Source organism: Dipodomys ordii, unplaced genomic scaffold, assembly GCF_000151885.1.
Source record: "Dipodomys ordii isolate 6190 unplaced genomic scaffold, Dord_2.0 Scaffold75, whole genome shotgun sequence".
Classification (NCBI taxonomy): domain Eukaryota; kingdom Metazoa; phylum Chordata; class Mammalia; order Rodentia; family Heteromyidae; genus Dipodomys; species Dipodomys ordii.
The window spans coordinates 2,361,690-2,372,411 of NW_012267291.1; the positions used below are offsets into that span (position 1 = coordinate 2,361,690).

Here is a 10,722-nt window from a genome sequence, read left to right on the forward strand (position 1 = left end):
AGTCAACATCCTCCTAAAAAGGTGGACCTTCTGGACGATGAGACCATGAGTGGCAGCCAGGACTCCCCCTTCCCTCCCCCGCACCCTCCGGTCCCGGGGACTCAGGTAGCCATGGAGACTGCATGGCCATGCAGAGTACAGAACCCACCCTGTCTAACCTAGAAGGACCTCGGGCTCTCCTTCTTCTATGGAGCCACTTCCAAGCCGTGCCCTGCTGCTCCACTCAGGCAGGTGTCACTGCACCTTGGCTCACCCTCCACCAGGCTGCGGAGAAAGGCTGATGGCAGGAAGGGCCTGGCTCTGGGGGCGCAGCCGCCCTTGCAGGAGGCGGCATTGCCAACGATCCCGGAGGAGCCAGGCCGTGGGCTCCGGCGGCCCCACCACCGCCAAGCCCCGAGACAAGAGAAGCTTCTCTTTGTTCCTCACCCGTCCGTGACCCGACCTTGTTTCGCTTTGGTTTTCAACATCCAAATCCAGGAAGTTTAGGTCTCAGTGCTCAGCCTGACACTAGACCCCCACCCCCACCATGGGGGGGGGGGGGAAGAATGACTGTCATTGTTATGGAATGGTTTCAAATGAGAAACAGCCGAAATCTTCCCTGCCTTGGCCACAACTTAAATCACACACACATGCAAGATAAGACAACCATGCCTGCTGGTGGAGACACCCTCTCTGCCCTGGACGAGACCCACAGGTGTGCCATCCGCAGGAAAAGAGGGATGGCATCCAGAAGGGGCCAGGCCTCCGGATGCATCTCCAGCCAGCACACGCAGAGTCCCATGGGTCTGCTACCCGCTGTGGGCATGCGCTCTGGCTGATAGGCTCTCTCTGACCATGGATGGTGCCCTTTGGCTTAAGCAGAGAAAATTACCTCCTGGCTTCCCCAGTACCAGCTCAGGGGCACTACTCAGAAACAGTCATTTCCTTCCTTCCTTCCTTTTTTTGATACCAGCACTGGGGCTGGAACTCAGGGTCTTGCGTTCATTCTTGGCTTTTTCAAGGCTGATGTTCTACCATTTGAACCACCACAGCTCCACTTCAGGCTCTTTTTTGCTGGTGAATTGGAGATAAGAGTCTCACTGACATTCCTGTCTGAGCTGGCTTTGAACCACAGTCCTCAGATCTCAGCCTTGGATGTGAGCCACCAGCACCCCACTCCCTTGTTATCCTTGTACCCCAGATCCAAGGAGCAGAGTTGCTGCTCCTAGTACATGAAATGGGAACAAAGATTCAGGGAAGCAGGCGGGTGAGGGCCAGGGCCTGTCTATGACTCACTCCTCAGTCCTGGATTGACTTTGGTTCATTTCCAAAACATTGTCGGCAGCACAATTCGGCACAGCTGCTCCAAGCCAACTTCTAGTCCAAAAGCAGGTTGTCGATAAGAAATCCATCCTCCTCTTCCCCCGTGACTTCCGCCTAACACCCCCACGTCTTAAGTCTTGATTGAGAAATCACTGCCAACCTAAGACCTCTTTTCGCAGCTTTAAAGCAAAACAATTGTGATCTTGACATATCAGTCCGATAAATCCAACTTAATGGGAACACTGAGCTGCCAAGAGCGAAGTCTGAAGTTGGCAGAGCTTAAATTACTTCAGGCCATCCAATGCCAACATTAAGTCAAGAATTGCCGAGCGTTTCATAGAGAATTATGAATTAAGGATTATGAGACTCGAGCTGAAGCAATAGCCTTATCCAATGTGGAAAATCCTTTCTCTCCCACGTCCCTTTGAAGCCAGGCCACACATGCCAAAGTATAAACACACCACTTCCTGGAGGAAAGGCCAGGATACTTCAGCCTGAGATCAAGTGCCCGATGTGTGCATCAGAGAGCCTCTTCACCTCCAGCCAGGAGCGCCCTCTCCCCAGGCAAAGACCGGGTCTCCAAGTCCCCTGCAGGAAGGCCAAGTGACTAGGATGCCCGGGCGAGGAGACAAGGGTCGCCTGAGCAGGAGAAATTCTCAGTGCTCTGCTGCCTTCCACACCTTTTGCCACTGGCTTGTGATTGTCCCCAAAGGAGAAGCTGCCTCGGGAATGTTTGCAGTGACCCCAACACCAGACAGCAACGCACCTGTGCCCAGCAGGAGCCGTCCCTCGGACACGGCTCTCCACATGCTCTAATTCATGTGCTGCAGCACACCCAATGCGGAGTTCAACCCCCAGCACACGCACAAAAAACGCTGGGGGGCAGGTGCCAGTGCTCATGCCTGTAATCCCAGCTACTCAGGAGGCTGAGATTGTAAGATCACAGTTCAAAACTAGTCTAGGCAGACCAATCTAAGAGATTCTTATCTCCAACTAGCCGGAACATGCCAGAAGGTGTGGCTCCAAGTGGTAGAGTGCCAGCCTTAACAGGAAAAGCTAAGGAAGAATATAAGGCCCTGAGTTCAAGCCCCAATAGTGGCAGACACTAAAAACAGTTGGCACTTCTTTCTCCAAGTCAGTTGACTGTCCCCCCAAACCCCCTAACACCCTAGACAGAATGGGACCGCCAGCTGGCGAAAGACACTGTCAACACTCAGCACCCCTGAGCAGTGTTGCCAGGGAGAGAAATAAAACTTCAGGTACCATCCTGGAGATTGGGGGTGGGGGTGGGGGCATGGAGATAGAAGGTGGGAGGGAGGGAGGGAGAGAGAGAGAGAGAGAGAGAGAGAGAAAGAGAGAGCGACAGATAGATAAAGAGAGAACCAGGTTAGAACCAGGCCGTCACAGATTCTATTGAGAATATTTTTTTTTATTATACAGGTATCATACATACACACAACAATCACTTGGGGAACATTTCTGAGCACGAAGTTCAATTCCAAATCTCCATTTCACCCACACAAGCTACGCCACACATTCATCTTAGAGTTCAGCCCTACAGGAATGAGACACAAACTTATTGCTTTTTTTGGACAGAGAGCTTGAATTCAATAGAACCTGCTACATACCATAAATGAAGCCAAGTGTTTTCTTCATTCTTCATACCCTGTGTATATATCTGAATAAAATTTAAAGATGTGCCATTGATTACCCATCACCGTTAAAGATTAAATCTGACCCTGTGTCCCCCAAAGTTTTAGGAAGTATGCCAGTATTTACAGACCCCATTAAATTATGCATAAATAAAATCTATACAGTCAATACAGTTTCTCAAAATACAGAGTCTCTGCAGGGGCTTGGGAGGTGGCAGGCTGCGGCTAGCACTTCCTGCTTACCCTTTTCAAGTTTAATGGAGAGAAGAAAAAAAAATCAAGATCTGAAATAAATATGCAAATAAAGCTTCCGTATCTTAAAGGAACATGTCGGTTCAACGAGTCTCCCCTTTAAAGAATCACAACTTTCCAAGAAAAAAAAAAGACGAGACAAGAAAATGACATCATCAGCAGGCTGTATTTCTACAAATTTCCTAAAGCCAGAGGCCCCCTGTGAACATGGGGTTGCAGGTTTTCTCGGCTTGCTAGACACAGAACCTTTGCCTCCCGCCAAAGGGGTCCGATCTCCGAAGACGTTAGATAAATACCCATTTTTAGATGAATCATCTAGAGGACCTAAAAACCAACCATTAAGTTAATACTGAAAATAAAGAGTGGCTGTGGCTCTGAAATTCATCCCTTTTTTCCGGCATCAGCAGCTTGAGAGTGTGGTTTCTTGACAAGCCCAGGGAATTTATCAAATTAAAAAAAAAAAGGTTCTAAATCTTGTAGCACCGTGTTCAGAGAAAAATGATGAGTTCCAAAGAACAAACACCAAACATTGAGTGGAAAAACGAATCAACCAACCAAAAAAAAAAAACCAGAAAAACAAAAAAACAAAAACAAAACCCCCAGTGCCTGGCGCCTTGCACTGGGTAGACTGTATATCCGAAGTGAGAGACTTCAGCCTGCTACGCCACCTGACATGGGGCAAGCGGGTGGAGAGGGCTGGCATCCGGAAACAAGGGGAGGCTTTTCTGACAGCAAGGTAGGCAAAAAGGGAAACAACAGCAGAACACTCTTCCCCCGGGGCCAGAGGGGTCCTAGTGTGTCCGAGTGGGGGGACAGGGCCTCGCGGTCCCTTCCCTTCCCCACTCTCTGGTCCTCTGTCCCCGCCGGTCACTTCCTGTGCTTGTCCATTTTCTCCAGGCTCTTGGAATCCGCCGGGCTCTGGTCTCCGGGGCTCATGTAGGATTTGTCTATGGCCATCAAGGCTTCTTTGATGTAGTTTTGTAGCGCGGACACGGCTGCGCAGATGGCCTGGCTGCCGAAGCCGTGGGTAATTAGGCTGAAGTGAGACAGGCAGTTCTGTATGCTCGTCTCTAACACTGGAGTGGGCCTGCTGTTCCCATTGGGGGTTCGGTCCTGATTGAGGAGGTCTGTGAATTCTTTACACACTTGCCTGTGGAGACAGCGGGTTGACCCCTGTGAGCCTTCCCTGGCCCTGGGCAGATCCACCCCAGGAGCACCAACCAGGTTTGACTGAGGTCACACTTAGCACCTACTGTGTGCCACACCCTGCTAGGCTGAGCTCCCTCCAAGTAGGATCTCATTTGGTTTGTGTGGCACAGGAATAAAGATAATAGGATTAATTCCAGTCAGCTAACCAAGGTCACCAGGACCTAGAGGTTAAGGGACTAGTTTACTTTGGTACAAATTGGTTGCAATAAATAAACACTATCAGAAACCCAAAGAAGCCTGCACAGGTAGCTCACGCTTGACATCCTAGCTACTCAGGAGGCTGAGAGCTGAGGATTACAATTCAAAGCCAGCCCAGGCAGCAAAGTCCTTGAAATTCTAATCTCCAATAAACCTCTCAGAAAACCAGAAGTGGCGCAGTGGCTCAAGCAGTAGAGTGCTCACCTTGAGCTGAAGAGCTGAGGGACAGCACCTAGGCCCAGAGTTCAAGCCACACGACCAACAAAAAGAAAAAAAAGAAACCTCAAGAACCGACACAATGGCGGAAACTGGCCATGGCAGAGAGGCTGGTTCACTGGCTTCTTGCTTCATCTTTTGAATTGACTTCATTTAACAAGATTTGACTCCTGCTTCACTGAGCAGGATTCTAAAATGAGGCACTGTTAAGTTTCTCAGAGTAGAAACTCCACTGTTGCATGAAAGTCACTTTGGAGCCAATTTTCCCACAAGTCTCTCATGAATTTACTCTGATCTTTGCATCTAAATAAACATACTGGCTTTTCTCTTCCGCGTGCACACGCACGCACACGCACGCACACACGCACACACACACACACACACACAGCCCCGTTTGTGACATTTCTGTCCTGAAGCCAGTACTGGGCTCTCCACCCTGGGGTTTGCCACAGGCGATACTCACTGTGCTGCGAGGAGCATACTCTTCCTCGCTGCCATCTCATTCCGTCCTCCGAGGTGAGGTCTAGTTAAATACTCTGCCACAGGCTTACTGGGAAACTCAGCTTCACAGACATAGGCAAAGTCCCGTGCCAAATGAACAGCCTCACCTGCAACAATATTGTGATCAGGCTCTGAGACGGCTGTGGCCACCACTGAAGACTGGCCTGCCAGCCTGCCTCCCTCCCTCCCTCTCTGGCATCCATTGTCTCCCAGCCACTCTGCCTCCTAAAACACAATCGCGGGCAGGGCACACTGCGGTGGGCAGACTGAGTTGTCAGGGACCTGCCAGCAATCCTGCCCTGGAAATACCACGTGTGAAGACCTCCCTGCAAGAGGTAGAAGAACTCCTTGCTTTGCACTGTTCCTGGGACTTGAACTCAGGGCCTGGACACTGTCCCTGAGCTTTTGTGCACAAGGCTGGCATTCTACCACTTGAGTCACAATTCCACTTGTGGCTTTTTGGTGGTTAATTAGAAAAAAGTTTCATGGACTTTCCTGCCAAGGCTAGCTTAGAACTGTGATCCTCAAGCCGGGCGCTGGTGGCTCACGCCTGTAATCCTAGCTACTCAGGAGGCTGAGATCTGAGGGCTGTGGTTCAAGTCAGCAGGAAAGACTCTCATCTCCATTAAACTACTCAGAAAAAGCCAGAAGTGGTGCTGTGGCTCAAGTGGTGGAGCCTTGAGCAAAAGAAGCTTTTAAAGATAGCATGTAGGCCCAGAATTCAAGCCCCACAACAGACCTAAAAAATAAAAAAATAAAAAGACCCTATTGAAAAAGCAAAAGGGGCTAGAGGGGCTAAAGCAGAGCACTGCCACTGATGGCTCCTACTTACAATCCTAGCTGCTTAGGAGGCCACAATTTGGAGGATTAAAGTTCAAAGCCAGCCCAGGCCATGAGTCCATGTGACTCCTATGTCCAATTAACCAGTGAAAAGGCCGGAGTGGGGGTGTAACTCAGGTGGTTGAGTGCCAGCCTTAAGTGAAAAAAGCCAAATAAGAGCACAAGGTCTGGAGTTTAAGGCCTACTACTTTTAACAATAAATAATTAGTAGTAGTAGTAGTATCAGTAAGAAGAAGAAACAGAGCAGGCAGGCTTCTAGACTATTTCTTTTAAAAGAGGCAGGAAGATTAATGTGGGGGTAGTGGTGAATGAATGCCTGTAATCCCATCATGGGGGAGGCTAAATCTGGAAGGGTGGTTCAAGGCCACCCTGGGCCTTAGGGTAAAAGAACAAGTAAACAAACAAAGACTGAGATCTCAGCTGCACTGAGCACCGTCCTAGTGTGCGTTCTCTGACCTAAACCCAATCCCCAGCCAAAACAAAAAAAGGAGGGTGAAAGGCCAGCCTGTGGCTCAAGCCTGTCATCCTAGCTACTCAGAAGGCTGAAAGCTGAGGAGCAAGGTTCAAAGCCAGCATGGGCAAGAACGTAGGTGAGACTATTCAATTAACCTCCAGAAAAAAACAGAAGTGGCTCTGTGGCTCAAGTGGTAGAGCGCTAACCTTGAACTGAAGAGCTGAGGGACATGCCCAGGCCCAGAGTTCAAGACCCAAGACTGACAAAAGAAAAAAAAGCGGGGGGTGGGGGGGTGGTTCCTATGGGAAACCCAGGACTCTCAGCCTGGATAATCATCTTGGAACACTGCCTCCTCCATCCAAAGTACAGGAGAAGAGAAGAACACCAGGAGAGAGGACTGCAGGAGCAAGGGGCGTTGGGGGCTGTCCTGTTCCAGGGCAGAGGCCTGGAGAGTCTTGCAAAGACCCAGGTGGTGGCTGAGGTCCCCTTCTCCCCCCCCCGCCCCCCCATTGATTCAGGTTCAGTTGTTTCAGCACAGCTATCACGAGGCGGAGGAAATGTCTTCAGAACATTGCAGTGCCACAGAGCTGGAGCCTGCCCAGGTCCAGAGCCGGTAGCTGAGGACCGCACCAGGGGCTGAGGAGGGGCTGCTCTGGGGGGCAGTCTGTGTCCAGCCCCACCTTCCCGCAGTCAGGAGGTGCTGCTTTGCTGCTTCCCCCCACACACACCCCTTTTTTAAGGGTTGGACTGCATTCTTGGCTGCTTTCCAGGTGGGGGAGGAGAGTCTTCCATTCAGGAGACTCCAATGCCATTTACGGGGACAATAATCTGAAGACTGGGGAGAGGGCCTCTCTCTCTGGCCAGGGGTTCTATTGCTTTCTTGTCTCTTGATGAGAAGGAATGGCAAGTTAGGTAAGGGCTGGAGTATGCAAGGACCATGAGCCCAGGATTCCACAGGGAAAACAAACAAACAAACAAAAAACAACCATACTTCATTCTGCCCAACATTAAAACTAACCAGGTAAATAAAAGTACAGTCCTCCATCAGCCCCCTCCTTCAAATCTAAGTTCATTTAACAGTAAACATTTTTGCTGGTCTGAAATATATAGATATATACGATCTGAGGCTAAGAAAACCAATTTCTTTGGGCATGGATTCTCCAAGGAACTCAGAAGCCAGGAGCTGTCAGATACAAGGCTGTGAACTCTTTCAGACAAAATGGATTCATTAACAGGAACAGAACAATTCAACTTGCTTTCATCTCTCCCTGCTTGGGACCATGTCTTAAAAGAGTCTTGGTCTGGCTTTTCTTTTGCAGAAGTATTAAAGACAGCACAAATTAAAACCATTTCCCAAGAGCCCCCAGCAGGACTGACCTTCCACCAAAGATGTCAGCAGGGTCACGTGAGCAGCTTTCCGTCTCCCTGCTGGAAGGTTCAGACCGATCTTGTCTAACTTCTCCCTCAGAGATCGTCCTCCATTTTTGGACTTGGCTCTGGGAAAAAGAAAATTGGCTACTGTCAATAAAACAAAACACTCTACCCTTTGACTAATGGGTCTTCTTAGCACCAGGTGCTCATGCCTGTAATCCTAGCTACTCAAGAGGATGAGACCTGAGGATCATGCTTCAAAGCCACCCAGGCAGGAAAGTCACTGAGGCTTTTATCTCCAATTAATCACCAAAAAGCCAAAGTGGAACTGTGGCTCAAGTGGTAAAGTACTAGCCTTGAGTCAAAAAAAAAAAAAAAGTTCAGGGACAGTGGCCAGACCCCACAGTTCAAAGTACCAGCACACACAAAAATAAAACAATAAAATAAACTCTACCTTCTAAAGTTGAAATCTGTCAGGCTATTTCAATTTGTAGATCATAATTTTTAAAAATATGGAAAATTAAAAAACAAACCTTCTACCACCCCTTTTATTTTCTGATGAGCACAAAGCATCACATGCAGTATTGCGGTAGATAATACATTTTCAACTTAGAAAACTGTACCTCCCCCCCATCTCCCTGTGTGTGTAAGGGGGGGGGGGGGAGACAAAAGCCTCCCTTCTCAATACAGATGTTAGCCCGTAAAATTGAATCCTAACCAGATGATAATTTGTTAGCATCGTTTTAACACTTCCTTCTGCATTTGGCACTTTCTAAAAGAGAAGGAGTGTACTAAATCTCTCGCTGAGCCGATTAGAATTCAGCGTTAGGCATACAAGTTACATAAACGTTAAAAATACCTCCCAGGTTCTCTATACATTCACCTTCAACTACCCAAGTGCAGACCGCAGGGCCCCCCAGTACCTTCTGAGCACGCCTCCCAAGAGCGAGGCGTTCAAGCACTCGGGTGGGGAGAGCCGCCGCTGCACTTCGGCCACCGTCACTTTGTATTTGGATGTGGAACTGAGGAGGGACAATCTTCCCGGGACAGAACAGAAGACCTCGCTGGGGTTCATCACAGCCCCCACCAGCTCCTTCTGACACGGCAGACCCAGTGGGTTCTTGGTCATGGAGATGGGGCCTGTTGAAGAGAGACCAGTCCTGTGGGTCACCAAAGCCCAGCCTCAGCAGAATCTTTTTCCCAACCAGGAATGGGCTAAACTAAGTGGTTTTCCGACAAGAAACCTCCACACCGCCAGGTCTTTTTCTTATTTCCTTTTCTTATTTCTAAGTCATATTCCTTCTTCAAAGATAAATCAAATGTGAAATTCACAAGTTAACACCTTGCAAAGTTAATTAGTCAAGATCCCAAGCATGTTTTTTTTTTCCCACCCAGTTCCTGGCTACCTCTGTAATCTGCTTAATTAGAACATTTGCCTTCAGAAGCCGCTTCAATACCAGTCCCACCCCCTGAGAATCCCTGAACTAAACCCACAGGATTCAGACCCTGCTCCCAAAAGCCTTCTGTAGAAGTGCTCTCATTAACACCCATTAATCCATTCAGTTTAAGTTTACTGGGAAATTTTATTTTCCAAATTTCTCCCCAGCCTCCACACCTATTGCAATATATTCAAGCAGTTTGATTCCATATCACCAACCTTAACTACTTTTAAGAGTATCTGTCCATCTTTCCACCCAAACAGCCAGCCTGACAGTTCAGCACAAGAACTCAATTTCATGAACCACTCGCTCAAGGGTAATACAATTTTTTCTCATCCCTTGCTCCCAACAAAAACCAGCAAGGGGGAGGGGAGGAGACAGATCACGAGCCCTGGTCCCGGTGCACAGTTTTTTGTTGTTTTGTTTTTTTGGTAGGCCAGACTTGCCCAAAACCTTTCATCCACACAAATCAGAATTAGGGATCCTCTCAAAATTCATCCTTGAAATCACAAGTGGGGGGAAAAAATCACACCCACTCAATCAACCATTAAGAACTGTCACAGACCCAATCATTCCCGGGGAGGTGGTTGCCAATGGATTTCAGATTAATGAAATCACCGTGTGAAACCTCCGGCGGGCTTTCCCGGGCGGTGGAGCCCCTCCCCCACGCCGAGGGTCCCAGTTCCCAGGGGAGGCGAACCTCGCCAGCCCCAAGCCCCTTAGCTGGGGAGCGGGGGAGCGAGGGAGCGAGGGAAGGGGTGCGGGCGACCCGGCGTCCGGCACTCACGCGGATCTCGATCCAACCCCCCCCCCCCGGATCCAAATAAAAGCAATCTCTAAAGCCTAGTTGGTTTTGTTTTTAAAAAGCTTCCAAGGGCCTCCCTGGTCCGCTGCGCTTCAGGGCAGAAAGAAGTTGTCGCATGCCACTTCCCCGAAGCCTGGTTTCCTCGAGGGCGCGGTCGCACCCGTCCACGACACCAAGTGCCCCCCTCCCACGGCGCAGGAAACGCCTCGGGTTACCTTTGCGGATGACGGTCTGGTCGTGGAGGAGAAGATGCTGGTCGTCCACATTCTGGGAGGAGAAAGAACAAAGTTTGCTTTAGGTTTGGTTTGGGGAGCTGGGGGGGAGGGCGAGGGGAGCCCCGGGGCAGGCGGGCCCGGGGGGCGTGCGCTCACCTGCACCTCCTCCATCTGGTGCGCCACGTCGTGCAGCCCCAGGTTCTCGGCCAGGCCCGCGGCGTCGAGGGCGTGCGGGTGCGGCAGCAGCAGCTCGGAGCGGCGGTAGGCA

General features: G+C 49.8%; 1 protein-coding gene across 1 annotated transcript in view; it reads right to left on the reverse strand.

Moving 5' to 3' along the window:
- Nucleotides 1-3,783: 3,783 nt before the first annotated feature.
- The window catches only part of Tfap2c (transcription factor AP-2 gamma (activating enhancer binding protein 2 gamma)), a 7,532-nt gene continuing 593 nt past the window's right edge, over nucleotides 3,784-10,722 (reverse strand). Inside the window, exons 2-7 of the mRNA XM_013024295.1 lie at nucleotides 10,611-10,722; nucleotides 10,455-10,506; nucleotides 8,919-9,135; nucleotides 8,002-8,120; nucleotides 5,293-5,437; nucleotides 3,784-4,356 (exon numbers count right to left, since the gene is read on the reverse strand). Coding sequence (XP_012879749.1) covers nucleotides 4,074-4,356; nucleotides 5,293-5,437; nucleotides 8,002-8,120; nucleotides 8,919-9,135; nucleotides 10,455-10,506; nucleotides 10,611-10,722 — 928 coding nt within the window. The 3' untranslated portion in view covers nucleotides 3,784-4,073. The remainder of the gene's footprint in view (nucleotides 4,357-5,292; nucleotides 5,438-8,001; nucleotides 8,121-8,918; nucleotides 9,136-10,454; nucleotides 10,507-10,610) is intronic.